We start from the raw sequence: 20627 nt of genomic DNA on the forward strand, positions 1-20627 counted from the left end.
ACCCCAAAACAGGCCTGGCAGCCTAATACTACTTCCTAAAAGGAGAAAAAAGGGAAGGATTTTATTCCTTTATCTTCTCTTAATTTAATTATCTCCATTAATCTACAAGTTCTTCAGGCTCTCTACTTTTCCTTGAAGAAACAAGGATTTCCAAAGCACACTCTGTACAGGTAATTGCAGCTACTTTGTGCATATTTTAGGATCAGTTTTGTCTCAGAAGAGGCCAGTGTTCAGCAAACAAGGGACTCGGGATAGAGAAAGAGAGACAATTGGTTTTACTGCACCCCAAAACAAAACCTTCCCCTTTCCCAGTCTTACAGACAGGCAGAGATCAGAAAGGACATTAATCCCTGAAGTGATCCATGACCTGGGAGGGGCAAAGATCTCAAAGTGCTGAAGTGCTGTGGTGTGGTACAGCTCTCCTCAGTCACTGCACTGCCAAAGCAAGCTGTGCAAGAGTGCTTCCTTGCTGCTAATGTTACAGGACAAAGGACAATAGCTCTGAGTCCTCTGCCATTTCCTCAGAGCCTAGAGTAAGCCAGAGGAGTAATTAAATACTCTGGAAAAACCAGCAGAAATATGTTTTTTTCTGCTTTGTGACTCATTGGGCAGTCATCAGGAATTGCCAGGAATTTAAAGTAAAAGTGACTTGCCAGGCTGTCTGGTTTGTGGAGTTTGTTTCTGAGAAAAGCATGGACAAGTTCACTATGTATTTCTTGCCACTCTTGCATGTATTCACCTTCCCGAACCTATTTATCCTGCTATTTTTCATAAAGCACAGTGAAAGGTGTATGGGAATCTGAAGGGAACTAGATATGACAGCAGCACACCATTGAAGACAAACCTGGCAAATGAAGCCATGGGTAGAGGTTTCATGCAAGGGGCTGAAGGGAGGAATATATTTTGTCCAGCTCAAACATCAAATTGAATCTTCCCCATGTACTCACCACGGTATCCACCACATCTCACATTGTTTATGAGCAAGTCAAACATCTATTTTGGTCCTCAAAGGCACCAGGAGTTCAGCTGCAGACAAGCCTGCTTTAATAAGAGAGCCTCTGTGCACCTGTGGGTTGAAAATTGTCCCTGCTGGGGTGGCTCCTCCAAGGACCACTTTGCCAAGAATACATAACACCTGTGAAAAAGCCAAGATTCAGTCCCACACTGCCCTCATGGCTTGGCACCTGCCAGGGCTGGGAACCTAGCTTCCTCACCAATCCCAGCCTCCTCCCCATCACCAATTTCTTGCTCTTCTTCATCTCACATGCAGACTTTCATCATGGCAGCTCTGCTTCAGATGGAGGCTGCCCATTTTGTTGGTGGAGCAGCTGACCTGCCAGCCGATGTTGAGGGGGCCAAGAAACATTTCCTCATCTCTCATGTCACCGAGACAACATTCAGCAACAGAGCTGCAGGACCTGCCCTGTTCCATCTGTTTGTACCATAGCCAAGCCAGACCTGGCCCAACAGATGCTGCCATGACCGACAGGAAGTACAGCCCTCTGCCATCCACCCAGCTGAAAAATGAACCTCACCCTCTGGATTCAGATTTTCTAGACACTGCTTCCTGAGCTGGGCTAATGAAGAGAGTAGCAAACCCTGAGGCCAAGGCTTGGCCTCACAAATTCCCTTCAGGAGCTGAGGAGTGAATTACTGCTCAAGGAGAACTGATAAAGAGCACTAATTGGTAACTGCAACGAGAACCATCAGTTCATTTTGAGGGGAAAAAATGAATCATTAGCTGGTTTATTGCAGCAGCATAGGTTAGTCACTTACTTTTTCTTTCTTTGTCCTCTTTCTTAGTTTTTGGTCTATTTTAGAAACATTGGCCAGCCAAAGCTGACTCACCAATATGCCTGAGGCTTTTCTTTTCTCAGGCTCACACAGAAGCACCATGGGACATGTCATTCAGGTTCTGTATGGATAGCAACCAGGTTATTCCCTAAAAGTTGCACCGGGTGAGCAAAGACTGGATGTCAGCAGGCAAAAGTCCACTGTGCTGAGCAGTTCAGGAGCTAAGGTTCATGTTTACCTTTGTGGAAAGTCTGAATGGACTGGACTGTGTGTGTTGCAATGAGGGAGCAGCATTATTAGTCAGGGGACATTGAGACAAATAGATGGGACACTCACTCCACACAGAAAAATGGAGACACAAATCTCTTCCTGCATGGCTTAAGTAATTTGAAAAAAGGTCTAATGATTTATGCTGTAAGAGCACTGTAAAAGATGGAGGGATGTAACAAAATCTAAAGTTAATCCTAAACTCTGCAGGCTGGTGTGGCATGTGGGTGTTAGGACAGCCCTGTTCTTATTGCATTATCAACAGCCCCATGGCATGCTGGTGGGGCAGATAAGAGGGACAGGTCCGTCTGACGCTGTCGAGTCAGAGACGGAATGAAAGACTCCATTCTTCAGAAAGTGAATCAGAAGGCTGAAGGCCAGCTTAATGAAAGTAGCAGGTCCTTTTGTAATATGACTTGCTAAGGTGAGACTTGATTGGTCTCAAGGTAAAAACCTCTCACACTATTGGTGAACTATGAATAGCGTGCTCTGGAGAATTGTATCTATAAACAATGGTTACAGAAAGAGAGATAATAATTGTTTTAATTCTTTTCTCTAAGTTTCCCACAGCTTCTCACAGCTTCCCAGGAAAATCCTGGCACAGCTATGTCTCTCTGTTCAGAGGTTATGTGATTACTACAGTCTGTCCCCACAAAAAAGCTCAAGAGAAACAACTGAAGGTATGAAATCAATGAGCAAAATCCCTTTGTGGCGGTTCCTACCCCAGCTTCTGCAGCCTTAGATCCTCTGCAGCCTCATCTCCACATCTTGCTGTTCCTGAGCATTTCCACATGGTCTGGGCTACAATCATGTCCTGAGGCCACAGGCAAAGCAACATGGGGAAGTTTACACTGCAGCTTCCCCTTGCTGGCTGGGTTGCTGCTGAGAAACTCCTCCTTTGTGCGCTTACTTAGGTGTGTAGGTAAAAACAGACATGGATCTCACGGCTTTTATTTACAGTCCAGTTAGAAAAGAGCATAACACCCCGCCCCCTCCCCCCCCCCCCATCGGATTCATTTGCTACATTTAAAAGAAATACAGTGTGGTTTGCCAAGACATACAAACTCCTTTGTTCTGAAAAGGCAAAGAAAGCAAGTGAACAGCATTTTTTTCCAGTTAAGTCAACTCCTTGATTACAAAAACACCATCAAAACTAGAAAGATTTATAATACACAGAGAAAGTGCTACCAGGGAAGTCAGTTACGACTACCACAAAAGACTGACACAAACAAACAAAAAAACCCCACAAAATTTTTAAGGCCCATAAACCACCTAGTTCCTGTGTCATCAATATATGGTTTATGTCCCTGGAGGTGTGACATGGAAGCTTCTGCACCTGCAGCACTGAGCTGAGCTATCTGGTATTGACATCCTCTGCTCACAGCTTCGAGGTGCAGAAATGATGATGGAGCTGGCAGGTTATTTGGCCCCATTCTCATACATCACACCTGTACATTCTTATACCAAATGCTGTATGTATATTTTTTTTCTCAGATGCAGCTGGCAAACATTTGTTTTTACCCTGGTGAACACCACAGAATTAGGTGTAAAATGCCCCAGCTTCCAGAATCAAGTATATCACATATAAACTCCATTCCCAGTAAAAAAATACATGCAGATTTCATAGTAGCAGAGGAAAAGTTTAAAATGTTAATCACAGTGAGCCTTTAATACCCCAAAATCACAAATACACACCTTGTTTTCTTTCTGTATTTTTACATCTTATGATTATTTAAAGGCTTGTTATGTCCAGGGTTTGAAATGAACAACCATGATGCAGCAAAGTCCTCCGTGTCTCAGGCCACATTCCATTTATGTCCAAGTATATTTTTAAGTACACTCATAATCTTAACCCTCTCAGGTAAAAAAACACAACAAACTCAGAATCTCAGAAAACCAAAGACTATCTTTTCCTAATCCTCTGTTATCTGTTTCCTCCACTGCTCTGACAATTTCTCTCACTATCAAACTCATCTCCACCTCTCCAGCAGCTCTGCCGTCTGTTGTCCTTCATTTCTCTCTCCCTCATCTACTTGCTTTTCCATCCATCCTTGGCTCCCTTCCACACAGCAAGAAGCTCTGGAAAACCAACTCAAGCCTGAAAACAAACTTCAGTTCAATTATTCAAAGATTATTTTCTCATCCTTATACTTCTTTGACTTGATCTGATTTTACAAAGCACCAGAATTTTTTTCAGAGAAGAGCACTCAGTCTTGGAAAGGGCCTGGTGCAGGGGCTCAGGGCTGTTGGTCCAAGAGGTTTTTCAGATCCAAGTCTCAAATTTAATCCTGAGAAGGCAGCAATGGCCTTGTGTCCTCTCCCATGGGGCACAGGGAGCTGCGCTAGCGGACGAAGGATGCCACATGTGCTGACACTCCAAAGGGAGCAGAATAGGCTGCTGCTAATCCTTGCAGGCCAACCACCAAGTAGTGACAACCCTTCTGCAGAACCTTCCCGACATTCTGGGGAGAGATGAGAAAACGGGATAAAAAAAGGACAAGGTGAAAGAAAATACCTTCACATAAAATCATTCCAACAGCCAATGTCACAGCCCCAGAAAATTAAATTCTCCCATAGCTAACAAGGGCTGGAGAGTGGAAAAACATTTTACCACCTATTTTTACATCGGCCTACACACCCACAGGGTATAGTTAAACTGAACGGATGCAGCCTCCACAGGAAGCCGGGCTTTTACATGTGATTCTATTCAAGAATAAAATTAGTTTAAATTCACCCTAGTTTCTAGAAGTACATAATTCCCACATTACATGTTCTAACTATGTTAGCAATCTTAGAAGTTCATAATGTGCCAAAACTGGAGCTAAACAGCAGCAGCTAAGGCAGCAATCACTGAGAATACTTTTATGGAAATGTCACTGCTTTTTGTCAAAATATTATTTTTTTGTCAAAATAAGAAAGTTTTGGTCCACATCAGTACACATTCAGGAAGTCACCTATGTACTGCACTAGAGATAAAACTTGCCATGGATTATTTAACTGAAAACCTTAATCTAATTTTAATTTCATTTTTGATAGTTTTTGCTCATGTGGCTGCTCTCAACTGGGGAATTAATACAATGTAGTCAGATTTGGAGAAATATAAGAATTAATTGTCAGTAACTCCTTATGGTTATGTAGGACTAGATTAAAATGACCTCTTACAACATGGAAAAAACCAAATTTGAGTAAGTATTTTTAAATCAGTGAAATCCAGTCAATATCTATTATATTCTTATGATTTCTTAAAGCTGGATTACAGAGATTCTGGCACATAAAAACCTTCAGCTGTCATGATGCAACTACACAGTTAAACTTTGCTGGTTTTACTCCCATGGAAACTTGCTCAAAAGGAATTAAGATGCCAAAATAAAATGTGGCTGGGGGCAGATCCTGAGGCTGGAGGAGGAGATGCAGGGCCTTCCCTTCCTATATCTGCCCCTGCCTCACTATGTCACGCTGGAGTCTTCTTTCCCCCTTCCTGCCCTTCACTTACGCAGACCTCATGTGTTCTTTGTTGAGTTGTTCTTTATGCCAGAGCCAAACTGGCAACCCTTCCCTGTGGGAATGTTATCTGATCAACACAAAAGGGAATACACAGTGCCCAAGAACTGGCCTGTGCTCTAAACACCATTAAAAGCCAACAGCAACAGCACCACCAGCAAAGTCATGACCTTCTGCAACCATTCTCACAAAACTGTACAGATTAGGCCTACAGGCTTGAGACAGCTTCCTACTGCATGGGACCTGGAAAACACAGTGCTGGAAAATCAAAGAATCAAATTCATCATGAAAGAATGAAATATTCTGTTAATTTCTTTATTAAACAGTAGGATTTGAGAGGCAGTTCCTGACAATGTTGACATCTGTAAACTGAATTTCAAAAGTAACTTTGACAGGCTTAATGGCATTTTCTGCATGTCAGACATAGCAAGCATATCTTTACCAAAATAATGGGGTTTTTCATAGAATGCAGTAGAAAATCATATCTCACGCTGACATCTGTAATCTCAGCAGCAGGAAAGGATTCCTGACAACAGACAGGTTTCTCCTGATAACACAGAAACTATTTTTTGCTACGAACATCCAAGACATACCTGAGATGTACTTAAGTGACATGAACAAGAGAAAACAATAGAATTCTTCCACCATGGCAGTTTTGTAACCAAAGGCACCCATCTTCCGGTGGGAGGAAAACCAAACCACCAGACTGTAGGACTTGTGATTTCCCACACAGGAAAGCAAAAGAACAATTTTGATCCAAAATTGTTGTTACAGATGAAGAACAAACTGCTTTTTTTTTCCCCCCGGTAAATCACAGCAGTGATTTCTAAGGGTCACCTTGGCCAAAGAATGTCCTGCAGGGCTTTTTACCGTTTCTTTCGGGCACTTCAGTAGAAGGGAAAAAAGTGCAGGCCAATTAAATGGAAGTTTTAAGAAATAGTTTTAAAATTATGACGCCGAGGAACGCAGAACCAAGCGAGACAAAACACCCGTCACCGTCACATGGATCAGCTTAGTGTCATTTTCACTTCGAACCGACAAATTTTGTGCTCTTTGATCCAGGCGACGGTCGGTGTCCGCCTCCCCCCCCCCAGCAGCACCGGCTCCTTCCCGAGCAGGTCCAGAGCAAGCCCTGACCCCACCTCGGAGCCGGGCGCTGGCTCTGAAATGCCGGCGGGATAAGGGGCATTCCGAGAGCCCCGTGGAACTGTCGGTACAGCAGACCCCGTGCCGGGGGTCCCCATGCCGAGGGTCCCCGCTCCGGCCGTCCAGGGCGCGCTGTGTCCTCACCTTTCCGTACTTCTTCAGGCGCTTCCCGTAGGGCCGCTTGCCGGGAGCCCGCGCCGGGCGCAGCGGCTCGTAGGAGCCAGGCAGGACGGCGAAGCGCACCTTCCTGCACCCGGCGCCCTCCTCCTCCTCCTCCTGCAGCGCCGCCGGCCGCGGGGCCCCCGCACTGCCCCCGGCCGCCGCCGCCGCCTCCTCCTCCTCGCCGGGCAGGATGGAGACCTGGTCGTCGCCGGCCCCGCGGCGGGAGAATCTGCCCCTCACCTTGGCTCCCAGCCGCGCACCCACCGTCATGGTGCCCTCGGGCTCCGACCCGTCTGCACCGACCTCGGGCGCTTCCTCCGCCGCTGCGCCACAGGTGTGGCCGGAGGCGGCCGCTGCCCCCTCCCCGGGGCGGGACGGCCGCGGGAAGAGGCGCCCCGGCCTGGGGCAGACGGGCGAGGGCTGGCGGTGCTGCGGCTGCGGACCCTGGCCCTTCCGCCGCTCTAGAGCGGGAAGCCGGGAGCTGCTGCGGGAGCCCGGGATTGGAGTCCGTCAGCTCAGCGGGGACAGGCAAGCGCTGACGGGGCGGCACAGCCCCGCACCGCGCCCGGGCTGCTTCGGCCTCGGCGCCGAGAGGGCCGGCGAGACCCTTGGAAGATCCTTCCGTGGCACCGCACGCACTGCCCCGGCCCACGGCAGGTAACGCTCTTTCCTCGTCAGAGAAAAAGGCCAAGCTCCTTGGACATCCCTCAGTTATAGGTGCTCCTACTAAAGTCACGGATGAACAGCCTCTTCTGTGTCCAGGGCTGCGTTCGAATACCCCCCTGGGCAAGGGGAAAGTGATGAAGTTTCTCAGTAGCTTTGCCCAGATGGTGGGGGAGGCTGTGATAGCCCCACCTCCGCGGCTGGGGTGCTGCAGTGTTAACAGCTGCCTCTCCTAAGCGGTGTTCCTCTGTGTTCCTCTGCTAGGGCACATCAAGAAACACAAAATTGTACAGGGAGGATAGATACAATTTATTAAACCAGTTGGTGCATTTATCAAGATTATGCATATGAAGGTTTGGACAGGCAGATGCAACAAGGGGACAGACTAAACCTTTTCCCTTTAGTAAGAAAAATCTAAGAAACAAAGCCTTGAACCCGCATCTCCCCAAGATGTGTGTGTAACATTCAGAAAGTAAATCCTGCACTTCACAGTCTTACCTGCCCCAAGGATGGTGATTCACCACCTTCCCAGCTCCAGAAAGCTGTGTAAAGAACAGGGGGGCGTGACCCTGAAGGGTGGAAGGTGTGAGCTAAGTCTCAGGACTGTCACTACAGGAGAAGAGCTCTATCCCAATATATGAGAAGCTCTGAGGTAGATAATTTTTCCCTATCTTCCCAAGAGAGGCAGACCTTTCCCCACAGACTTGGTTTGTACCTTGCAAGCTTGCTTCCCTTTCCAGAACTCAACTATCAAAAACCTCACAGAATACATCTTTCAGCTGAGATTTAGTGTCTCCATTTGCACGGTGGCAGGGGAATCATAACATGTTCTGAGATGAATAGGTCCAAGGTACCCTCAGGTGTATGACACCAGATACTAAAACCTCATGTCTAAACAGTTCATGGAGGTTTAGCATCATCCACTACCATGTGGCACTTGGTTCCCAGCAATGCCATTCATTTAGTGGACCAGGAATGACTGTTTATTGTATTTTCACGGATTTATATACATTTTAATATTTTTAAACTGGACTGTGTGAAAAGAGATGCACTAGTTTTAGAAATGTTGATATACCTCAAAGCAAGAAATGCAAAAAACCTCCCAACCCTGACTAGCTGAACCATGTAGTAACCTCACTGCTCACCCTCTACCCATCCCAAATACTGCTGCCAACAAATTACAATTGAACTCATGAGGTCCCTGAAGATCTGAGACATCTGTATCCTTGCCTCAAGCTGGGAAGTTTGATGTGGCATTTAAAAACTCTTTTGTATTTCTAAAGTTAAAGCTGTGCTGATAAAATGCCACACCAGTCCCCTCCCACATGGAAGTTGGGAACATTTGGATCTGAAATACAGCTTATCCCACTCTTACCTAAGGAGTAACTGATAGTAAACAGGTCCAGCATAAGGCAGCAGTTGAGGGAGCCCAGAACCAGACACTGAGGTAGGGTAGGCACCATCTCACTGATCCCAGAATAAGAAGACTCTGCTTGCCAATAAAACAGGAGACCTTTTTCAGAACTGCTTTCTTTGATCTTCCTGTTTTACTCCTGCTGGGGCAGCAGATTTGGAAAGCCAAATGCTGCACTTGTGTGGACCTACACCTTCTACACTCAGACTGTGTCCTTGAGGAAGCTCCAGGTGTATTTGCTATGGAGAGCATGAGGTGGGTCACAGCTCATCTTCCAGCAAGGCAAAAAGAGGGCACAGCATTTAGGAATCAGGGCAATTTCACACTGCTGGCAGCCACTGGACAGAACACCATTTGCAAGCTGCTCTGATATATAAACATTAAATTGGCAGTGCCATGTTTCATGGGAAAGTTGAACTAAAATTTGTCAGCTCTGTCCTCTGGAAAAGCTAAGTGTCTTTTATGGAACATTGCTACATCTCTGGTTACATGGAGCAGAGAAAACCAGTGGCAATCTAGGGCAAATTTAGCAATGGAAAAACAGCGCCTGTAGAGCGGGAAGCTCTCGTAAGTACTTAATCTACCGTCTCACAGCATGACCTATATTTTTTTCACTGAACCTTCTGAAAAGGCAAAGGGTTTTGTTTCATGACCAAGTTCACACGTGACCTTAGATTAGCATCACGGTTACATTCCAGTTGTGTATTTTTAAGAATAATCGAACATTTATAGACATTTATGGGTAAATTGAGTAGACACACAACCCCCTCCTCCCCAGGTCGATTTTTGGTGAATTCCTGTAAAAGCTCTTGGACATCCATTTCTCAGCAATGCTAAAGCACCAACAGTTTCTGAACAGTGCAGGACTACTGAATCTATGCAATGCTAATTCAGAATTCACACCATGCTGAAGATGGAGCCTGTGCACCTTGAAACTGTTTTGCTACCTGCAGTAATGACTGTGCTTTTATAAAGGGCAAACAACAAGTATTTTAGTATGAGAACTGTTCAAGTAAGTTTTAATAGAGTGCACCAGTGAATCAAGATGACTTGCATCAGATTTGGTTCAATGAACATCAGATGAAAAAAAAAAGAAAAGGGGCTACAGTTCTTTCTTTCCAAACACCACCCTTTTTCTAAGGCAACAATACACGTCCATTTCCGAACATAACTGTTACATAGGAAAGCTACATCACAGTACAGTATGTAAAGTCCATCTTGGTCAAGAAGCCATTAGAGAATGGCACATTTACTACACTTACAGCTTTCTAACTTAGGGTTACAGAGTTTACCACAGCTTTTTTTTTTTTAATTTTTATTTTTTAAAGTGACGATTTCTTAATGAACTTTCTATTCTTCACAAGAGTGTGCAGATGGGGCCCATATGTTGATATTACAGTAATTACAACATTAAATAACATTGCACAACCAACCTCTATGGTTAATTCAGTACAAAAGAACAAGTATTAAAATGTACCAGTACTAGTGGTTTTACATAGTTTATAATCATTAATTATGAAGGAAAAAAAAATGTGGGGCTGTTTTTTTTCTTTTCTGTAGGCAAGTGCCTAATTACAAAGCTGCACATTACAGGCATAATGATGTGGAATAAATACAAGAAATCTGGTAAAATATTAAACACAAACAGGTTACATGGGAACAAACTGTACAACCACAAAAGCATAAATCAACAATTTATCATTATAAACAATGTATGTTTAGCTGTAAAATATTATGTGGAATTGCATGTATTCTTTGGGGGCACATGTTCCAAAAGCCAAGCTAATTCCTGAGGTGGTATTATTAACTTACACAGTTGGTCAACACTTCAGATTATCTTGTGCTATTAAACAGTCCCAATCTTAAGAGAGTTCCATAAAATGGAATTTGTATTATTCTGAAGGCAGCAAATAAGTAATATTTTACACCAAGATATTAAAATGAAATTATTCTGGTACTTTATTTTGGTGCTACATTTGTTAATGGGCCATGGGAATAAGCACTGGAATTTGCAGACAGAAATCACTTATGCCTGGTTTCTGTTCTCCCACAGCTCCAAGCTGGCCAAAGGCAGAACAAAGTTTCTAAACTGTAAGTGCCAACACTGTAAACATATTTATTTGTCTCTTTTCTTCAACTAAACACTATCCAATAACAAAGGTAAGAGCCAAAGATAAGCAGGAACAGTCTCATGTAGAACAAAAGCCAATTACTCATCGACTTTTGGTTCAACTCATGAACTATTTTTAAATAATTAAAAATGGTCATGCTACAGTTGTGAAAACTAGTTTGTGCATTTGACTCAGGACACAAGTTTTTTAAAAAATGCATGGTAGAGGTAAGACTTATAAAACCCACCAAAAATGTAAATGATAGGGAAGAACTTTTCCAACTCAAAGCATCAAACATACATTTCTGTGCAGAAATCTAGACAACTATACAAGATCTGAATTTAAGCAGTCATCTTTTTATTATACAACTCTATGAACATAAAATGAACAGAATGCTCTATATACTTACCTGTACATGTGAACATAACTTCTTTAGCTACAGTTATTTAATATAGGTCATACTGGATTTAACTTTACAATTCTGAATAACTATGTATAACCTTATTGCAATAAGGGCAATTTCTACATGGGGAGTTTCACAGGCCAATCACATTAGGCGAAACCAGTACATTCAAAGTGTAGATCATGTATGAATCTTCCCTGATCCCAAAGAATTTAGGTTCTCTTTACAGCTTAAGCTCGTTTGCTATCTTGGATGCAATGTTCTTAAATGCAATAGAAGTCCCAGATATTCTCTTGAAGCGAACTCCATTGAGTGACAATCGTGGCAGTTTGCAGACTTCCATCTCCCACTGAACAAGGCTGTCTTGTCGTGCATCACCGTGGACACAGAAGAGCAAAAACCTCTCTTTTTGTTCATAATCACAGTTATTGGCATCTAACACCTTCCGAATCTCTCTCATCATATCGTTCGGGTCCATGGAACTTGTGGTCTTCATACTCCACGTGAAGCGCAAGGAGCGTGGCTTTGAATCTTTGCTATCCTCCTTCTCTCTGTCTTTAGGCTCCCCAGAAACACTCCTGGAACAAGTGACACAGAGCAAAGTCAAAACCAGAGCAGTGTAGCTGAGAGAGAGAAGAGAAATACAGTTCTTGAACAGGGGTTTCTAAACTGCCATTGAGATGCCACGAGTCACAGGAAAGCTAATTCAGAGAGTGGGATGAACACTGCTGGAACAGCCCTGCCCCACGTGCTGCGTGTGTGTGCTCAGCACAGCACTGTGCCACTGTAGTGGCACGCAGCAAAGCAAGTTTGGAAACCCCTGCTCTACAATGTTCTGATGACAATATATGCAATGGGAACTGCAGCAGACACACGTCACTCCATACTGCTCCAAAGAAAGTGGAATCTATGTAAAAGCATGACTGAAGTTCTGCTGATTTCATGATCTGGAGCATGCCATACACCAACAAAACTGAAGTTGAGGGACACAATCCTGAAGCAGAAATCATACGGTAAAAGCAGCAGAGGAAGAAATCCCACCCTGCAATTCACAAGTCTTTAGTTAATTCCCTCCCTTCTTTTCTGCCTCCCCCCCCAAACCCTTTTGTATTTGTTTAGATTTTTGACCTCTCTCTGTGTCAAAAGACCTTATAATAACATGTTTTATTTTAACTGATGAGGCAGATTTTGGACTGTAATTTGGTTGAGAACAGTCTGCTGGTCACCATTTGAGTACATGGCCAGGAGCTTTTACAAGTAAGAAACAGCAATGTGTATTTTACAAATACAGACAAACTATTTTATTTGATAAAGGACAAAATTGCAAGGGAGCAATTTCCAATTAATGCTCTTAGTCTGATGCTTCCTTATCAAATAGATTACTTGTTCCACTGCAGAAAACATTTTGAGAACCAGCACTAATTATTTTAAAGTAATTCCACAGTCAGCTGTTATCTGCTCTTGCCCCAAGGTACTCCTGACGCTGAGGCCTCCCCATCCATCACTGGGGAAAGGTGCTGCTCTCATTTCAAGTCTATAAACTGTCATCATTATTCAGAGAGGAGTCAAAATAAGCATTTTTAATTCAACTTTGTGTGACCCCCAGAGAACCACATTGATATTAAGGGATAGAGCAGGGATAAGATCTCAAATGACTTTTTAGCCCAAAACAGACACTGTAGGATGACAAAAAGCAGAGAAAGCTAGAGAATGAAAGCAAGAGCTGAAAGCAACTTTACATTTAATTTGAACACTCAGTCTCTTTTCCCTTTCCATAACCAAGAATTTGACAGCTAAGAGACTCTGAATTGAAAAGGGCTAACTTAGATAAATGCATTGTGCATTATATACAGTGTATCTGGGTAAGAATGTACTGTTCATTTTTTTTAATAGAGGCTTTCTGTTTTGAAAACTAAATCAATACTTTCTGTAAGTGACCAGTTTAGAATGAATGCAAACCACAATGCCTGTTCATTAGAAAGCAGAAAAATAAAGAGGTATGTACTGTGCTTAAGCACACCAAAAGCAGAAACATGGCAAAATAGCAGATATACTGGAAAATGAGCATATGAAGAATGTTTTATTTTTAACAAAGCATCTATACATTTGTGTACAGTGGTTGCCACAGAAATTCAATATTTGGCAGTCACCAACCCTTCTGTCTGAATGTCACTTGCTTTATTTCTTAGAGCAAGTGACGTTCATTTCTCAGGGACTATAAGGTGTTTACTTATGGCAAGCAGCAACTTTAGTAATGAGCACAGTATGTAACTATAATAGAAATTTAATAGATGCATATATAGACAGACACACAAAGTATTTACACTGTCCACTGAAACCAAAAGTAAACACATTAAATATTTGTAAGTCAAATAATGATTTTAAGTGCCTAAAGGATTGGTTAACTCCTACAGGGGGGTTTTATTATTCAAAGGAATATGCTTACATAAAGTTTTGTATTAAATACTTCGCAAGAAAGCAGAAATGAGGGATAAAAAGGACCTCAACAAGACCCCCTCCCCCCAAATAGAAAACATTTTTGAAATACAGAATACTTAAGCACTATTCTCTTTTACATCCTGATTTAAAAAGCTTTAAGAAATCACTTGATTTGAAAGACCTAGGAGCGAAGTATTAATAGTGACTCCTCACCTTGAGGTGTCAGTTCTGCCACTGGCTTCGCCTTCACTTGGATCCCTCAAAACAAAGTTAAGGTTGAGATTCAATGATAAAGGTGAAAAATAAAAGTTAAGAAAACCTACACCTAGAACAATGTTAAATAGCTACTGACGAAAAAAAAGAATCAGCATAATAATGTTAAGCCTAATACTATTTAAAAGAATTTTTTCACAGCTGTAATTTTAGTTTCCCTTTATGACACCTTAGTGTTTTCTGGCTCTGACATGTAATTGTTTAAATTTTTTTCCCCAGCCGATGTCAAAATTAACACGTTGTTCTGAACCTACTGCAGACAGAGCAATGGCCACATGTAACTCCAGCAAGCACCGAGGAGCAGTTGGTCAAGGTGGTCCAGGGGGGGCTCCACTCTGCACCCTTGTGGGTCAGGCCTTTTGTATCCCTGAAAGCACTTTGAGACAAGCCCATGCTTAAGCACACTCAAGCAATTAACAATAAGAGGTGCCTAAGAGTTTGAGAGACCAAATGGTTGCAGCCCAGTTCAGGAAGGTTACTTCAATGTCTGCTTAACTTTAAGCAAATCAGCTGTTACACTGACTAATTCAATGAGATTACCGGAGAACTTGAGATTAAATGTATCTTTAACTTGTTGCATTAGAGATGTGCTTTGCAAGGAACTGTTTTATATTACGTTTTTTTAGTATGAAGCAACTTAAAATAAATTCCCAGATTGTGTAAGCCACGTAGGCATGTACCTAGTGCTGCTGTACCAATACTTAGCTCCTAATTTCAATTACCTGATTAATGTAATACCTTCAAAACACTAATACTTTAGTAACTAACACCAGGGAAGTATCATTTGACATAAACCATTGATTCAAAATACTTCAATACCCTATTCACTAAGCATTCTCATTAGGCATTTATTTATATACTTACCAGAATAGGCATTTACCCTTGTCAAAAGTTAGTAAAAAAAGTCTTTCATGACACCTTCTAGTAAAAATATGTTTTAAACCATTATTTTCTGAACAATACAGAAGTTATGTGATCCAACTCAAAGAACAGCAAAAAAATAACCCCCTGGACCTCCACCCAGGTAATCCCAGCCACTAAGTCTTAAACACACCAAATTAAAAATAAAAAATTAAAAAAAAAAAAACCAACAAAAAAACCCTACCATCACCAGTAACAAAACAAACAGACACCCTGCAAGGCCGTGACAAAATATATTTTTAACATTATAAAACATACTAGAATCTTCTATAATAAAAATAAATTTAAAATATATAAATTTAGGATCTCTTAATTCTAAACACATCATTTAAAATATAATTTTAATATTTTAAGATAATGTAAACATTATTTCTTTGATCTAACTCTTAAAAACAAAGTCAAGATACCATTCCTTGCAAAAAAACAAGGAGCTATAACACAAAAAAGCAGCCTGTACTGTTGAAGTTGATTAGTTACTCAACAGAAAATACCTTTCTTCCTATTTAGACATCTACACTGTCAACAGTTGACTAGCTTTACCGTAATACTTTTTTGCTGTTTAAAATCAGAGAACAATTCTCTCCTTACAACTATGTAAGTGCTGGAGATACCAATAATGGAAGATCACAGTCCTGTATGTTCAGGTTTCTGGAAAAAGAAAATAATTCATACACTTTTTTTCTTTTTAGGTCTTCATAGGAGGTATTACTTAGACACACACTGATGCACTATCAGCTCGCCAGGTGAAATTCATAGATAAATCACTGGTAGAAAGAGGCAAAATGAAAACTACATCCCCTTTTGGGAAACCTCTTGTGACTGCTAAGTCAACAGTCATTTGATCTTGAACAGTGTATTTGTAAACCTTTCTCAGCACCTCTCCTCACAGGATTATTACTGATAACATCATCACAGGAATGAATGCAGATCCAGGATGTGTGGGTTTTCTTCTTTCAGAAACCTGAACTTACATTTGAAGAAGCTGCTGATATAATAAAACAGGCTCTATGATACTGAAATACTATTATTTCTGCACCTCCAGATTTCTGCCTGCTTCTAACTTCTCATTTATTCACAGATTTTAGAATTACCTGAAATAACTTGTGAACACCTACTCCTTTTAAGCACAGCAATAAAGTGATTGTAAATATCATCCTTGCAACAAACTGCATCCAATTAAAAAAGTAAAATATTGTTAACATTAAATAATGACTTATTTTGAAGTCACTCTTTTCAGTATTTAAATGAATTTGATTTTACTTTAATTGTATCACAGCTGTGAAACAGGGGTAAAAGCCCCTTTTGACCAGCATTCTCTTGTTCCTTTAAGGTAAAGAAGAATAGCTGGTCAAACAATGGTTACAATAGATACACAGAAGTGAAACAAGGCAGATTCTGGAAGGAACACACATACAAAGCAGCATTCTAACTAAATTTATATTTACTTCAGAGTTAAACTGGAAATGGTTAGACTTCCTTTTAAAGTCCTGCTTACAGGCTGGGCTTTGGTAATTCTTTTTTCTCTTGAAACTCGAGGTACCAACCTGCGAACGAACTTGGAGGTGATCTTGCTGATGATGCCTGTGGACGTCCCTCTCCTGGCGTGCGCGAAGGCGCCGGTCTCGTGGGAGGGCGAGGCGGGCGGGCCGTTGTAGGTGGCGTTGCGCCGCTCCCGCAGCTGCTCCCCGTGGAAAGTGCTGCGGCTGGAGCTGCCCCGGGGAAAGCGGGTCCGGTCTGGAGTGGTGGTGCTAATGCTATGAGCAGATGGGGAGGCAGCAGGCACTCTCTGAGTTGCACTGCTGGGAAAACAGAAGCATAAATAACGAGAAAGACCAGGCTAAAAGCCCTCCTACATGACAACTGTTTCTCAAAGATGGGAAAGAAACCCCGCTCTTGATTCTTTTAAACAACTGAATGTGCTACTGATTTGCTCTTAGGATTCATACTTGGTTTGATTTTACAATGAAAATATCTCTTATTTCTATCTCAGGTATTGGAGCTGTTAAAAAAAGTATACACAGATAATAGGACAAAAGGAAAAAGGTTAAAAAAGTATGTAGCAAGATCTGAAAGTGCCCCCAGCATTCTTCTGGAAAAATGTGTTCATTAATTCCCTTAATGCACTCCCAAAAAACTTCATGGATATTGCTTAAGTCATAACCTGACAGAAATAAGTGTCTAAAGCTATTCAGGCAGTTAATAGAAAGAACAACTATACCATGGTGCTTTTAGACAACAACGAGTTTAGCAACCTACAAATCAGAAAGGTTTACATTCCAGTATTTAATTTCAATTTATGGTGGCCTGTGTTCTACAATCCCACCTAAAGTAGTCAAATTTTTAACTACTTAACTTTCTGAGAAGTCTCTGGAGGGAGGCAGTCAAAGAATTTCTTTAACTGTATACAAACATGCGCCATGCACAACATCAGGTTTAAATCATCATTTAATACCCACAATACTTGAGCAAGCTCCTTTTTAAAACCAGAATGCGATGCGGCAGTTTTGACTGGATTACAAACACTTTGATGTCTGTCACAAACTGAACAAGAGCAAAAAAAAAATCCCACCAATCTGTTACCTTGGTCGGTAAGCTTCAGTACCATCTTTGATGGTTGGCAGTGTGACTTTGATAGGGTGACCAGAGGCAGACATAGACTTTTGATGCCGAGGGCGTGTAGAGACAGAGGCCACTGCAGAGCCTGCAGAGGATGTGCTGCTTGCAGACATTTCTGTCAGGCTTTTCCATGGTAGCAAGGCAGCAGGGATGGATAAACGGGAAAAGAAAGGTTAGCGTAAAAAAGAAGAGAGAAAAGAACTAATTTATTCTTTTAGAACGAGCAGTACTGCTTAATTAAACAGAAGACTAGGTGACCAGGCTGCCTGAGTCAGCTAAAGTAAAGAATACAAAATTCTAAAAAAATTATGTTAATCCATAAATGAATTCTCCATATATGTTAAGTTAGGCCTTTTCTTTGCTCCCACAATTAAAGCTTACACACACATTATTCAAAGAAATGAAGAAAGACTGCAATGAATACCAGGACGTAATTAAAAAATACTGAAAAAGAAATTCACAAAGACTTAAATAGATTGATTAAACAGATTTTCCTTTTGTGAATACTCTTATTTGTAGTTAAACATCTAAAACATGAAACAACTCGAACTGCTGTCACATTATCACTTGGAAGTGACTGGTTTTTAAAGGACCAACTTGTCGTCCTCTGGACAGCATCCTCCAGATGCTGCTGGGCTGGGTCAACCCTTTCAATGTACAGTTCCTTCTATCAGTACTTTTATTTTTCCTTCCTTAAGTGGCAAGAAAGATGAAAGTAGTGGCGAAAGTATTATGCCATTAATTTTTAAAACTAAAGTCAAATGAATTAAGGCAAAACACAGCTTTGCCTCTACAAGCATAAGTGAAATTGCATTAATAATGCATTAGCAACTGGAGTCCCACAGCTAAATATCAGTAGCAAAGAAGTAAAGACTTCAGATGAATAATTCGATGACACAAGACATTCAGCTGCACCAAATCCAAATTCAACTGCAACATATTTGCCATTCTTGTAGGAAGGGCAAATAATAAAACTCAAGAGAAAATTCTTCCTAATTTTTCAGAATATGCTCCAAGAACTGAGCACAATATTCACTGCAATCATGAAAAGAACAAGGATTAAGGATCTTTCAATACTATAGGAAAAAATCAACTGTAAAATTAAAAACTTTGGGAAAAGTCCCTTCTGTTTACAGTATTTTATGTATTAAATCTCTTGAAAGAAAAATATCTCTGTCAGATCAGAAAAGTATTGTAATACATATTATAATGGTCTATCTAAGAAACATCTGTTATCTGTTTGTTTTTTTTTTTTTTCAGAGAAGGATTTTTACTACCTTTGTTCAAATACTTGAAACTATATACAAAAAAGCCAAAAGTGTTTGGGAAAACACTTTTGAAAGCACCCATCCAATAATTTGAAATTAAAATGCTTTAAGGAAGTACATTAAAAAGCAGAAAACTAATTTTAAGTGTTTAATTAAATAGTTATTTTTCACGTGTTCCACAGCTCATAATTTTACTGTAAATGAACAACCCTGTACTTCTTATTTCTAAAATTTTATGCATCATTACAAAATTCAAACATCATGATGGAAAACAAAAGAAAACTAGTTTACTAGGTTACACTACTTCATGCTATGAGCTTTTTATTTATTTTACAGTAACTGTTGTATTTGAATAGCTTGAAAAGCATCAGAGTAAGAGCTGTTATTTGAGTCTCAATTTTAAAAATCCAGGTTTTTTTATACTCCATTAAAGCCAGTATTTTATTTTTCAGTCAAGTACAGGGGTTAAATAACACTAAGGATGAACAAAAGATTTTTAAAAAAGACTAACTGGCAGTGTTAAACACAATACTACTCAACAAAACATACTAAACTGAGCTTCATTGTCATCCCACAAACAGACACAAACTGGTTACCATCACTATGAAAATACTATTTAGGCCAAAAACTTATATTGAAAGCAATTGATAAATTTTAACCATTTCAGCTTTTTGAGTGGTTAGAGCAGAAATTAAAAAGGATCAGGCTACACTGTCAGAGTAATCCATCTGAAGCTCTCCACAGCACAACTGCCCACCTAGCAATTAGTTGTTAGCACAATTACTTCCTCCTGTGTTGGAAGACAACCCTCAGTAATTAATGTGTCCATAAAAAGAAGCAAAGGCTGACTGACACATTTAACTTAAAAATTCATTGCAAACAAAGAAGCAGCAGTGGAAGATAAAAACATACACTTGGACTTTATGTATTTCACATTGTGATTCAGTTCTTATACCCAAAATAATAAACAAGGAAAGTTGAACAATACCTGTTGTCCTTCCCATTCTGTATTGCAGAATAGCGATCTGAAGAACGTTCACAAACGTAAGTGTTCCTCCTTGTCATTCCACTACCAGAAAACACATTATTCTAGAAGAGGATTAAGAGTAAAGTTAAATACTTTCTACTGTATCTATATTGGACAAAAATCTAAGCATTGGAAGAAGCAAATCAAAACAGTGTTTCAGCTACTTATGTATATTGTTAATGCATTCAAATGTACAAAGTCAATCTGTCAACACAAATCACTTATATCATCAGCTGTTTTTTCCAATAGCTCATTCACCATCTCATTACTTCCCCACTGAGAACACACTGAGAGAGCACAAGGAAGTTTAATTTTGCTGACACATACTTTACTAAGTATTATTATGCAATTCCCACATACTGTATTCCTGTATTATTTGTCCCTGGGATCAAATAAACTGGGATCCTAAAGAACACACCTATAGCTGACTGAAAGGTTTTCCTGCACAGCATAATTTTCCAACAAGCACTCTGGTTTGTTGCCCCTGTCAAAAGAGCTTTCAAGAGGAAAATGGAAATACTATGAATCTATGTCAGTCAACCCAGAAATTATGATGCAAATAAAATGGCAAACACTTCTTGTTGCAAAAATACTGATGGTATTTCTTTCTGTTGCTAATTTC

General features: G+C 40.8%; 2 protein-coding genes across 6 annotated transcripts in view; both read right to left on the bottom strand.

Annotated features, from left to right (window-relative positions):
• Window positions 1-3074: 3074 nt before the first annotated feature.
• Window positions 3075-7745, bottom strand: CUNH1orf115 (chromosome unknown C1orf115 homolog). Its single transcript, XM_071425749.1, has 2 exons — window positions 6853-7745; window positions 3075-4523 (listed from the first exon to the last, which is right to left on the bottom strand). Exons 1-2 carry the CDS (start codon window positions 7138-7140, stop codon window positions 4404-4406), a joined length of 408 nt encoding a protein of 135 aa, XP_071281850.1. The 5' UTR covers window positions 7141-7745; the 3' UTR covers window positions 3075-4403.
• A 2192-nt stretch (window positions 7746-9937) lies between these two features.
• MARK1 (microtubule affinity regulating kinase 1) overlaps window positions 9938-20627 on the bottom strand; it is a 59003-nt gene continuing 48313 nt past the window's right edge. For 2 of the 5 annotated variants that reach the window (XM_071425697.1, XM_071425734.1), the window contains 5 exons: window positions 19967-20067; window positions 17675-17833; window positions 16639-16893; window positions 14114-14158; window positions 9938-12039 (listed from right to left, as the gene is read on the bottom strand). In XM_071425697.1, the coding sequence (XP_071281798.1) occupies window positions 11685-12039; window positions 14114-14158; window positions 16639-16893; window positions 17675-17833; window positions 19967-20067 (915 nt within the window). In that variant the 3' untranslated portion in view covers window positions 9938-11684. The remainder of the gene's footprint in view (window positions 12040-14113; window positions 14159-16638; window positions 16894-17674; window positions 17834-19966; window positions 20068-20627) is intronic. The other 3 variants (XM_071425706.1, XM_071425715.1, XM_071425724.1) reach the window with 3 other exon arrangements.

Source organism: Agelaius tricolor, unplaced genomic scaffold (genome assembly GCF_023055355.1).
Source record: "Agelaius tricolor isolate 1412-34295 unplaced genomic scaffold, bAgeTri1.0.p SCAF_1, whole genome shotgun sequence".
NCBI lineage: Eukaryota > Metazoa > Chordata > Aves > Passeriformes > Icteridae > Agelaius > Agelaius tricolor.

What these genes read in the sequence shown, in the direction of transcription:
- CUNH1orf115 (XM_071425749.1), bottom strand. Translation starts at nt 7,140, where the DNA reads ATGACGGTGGGTGCGCGGCTGGGAGCCAAGGTGAGGGGCAGATTCTCC. An exon ending in GCCTGAAGAAGTACGGAAAG is followed by an intron (nt 4,524 to 6,852) that starts GTGAGGACACAG and finishes ATCTCTCCCCAG; the next exon opens with AATGTCGGGAAGGTTCTGCA.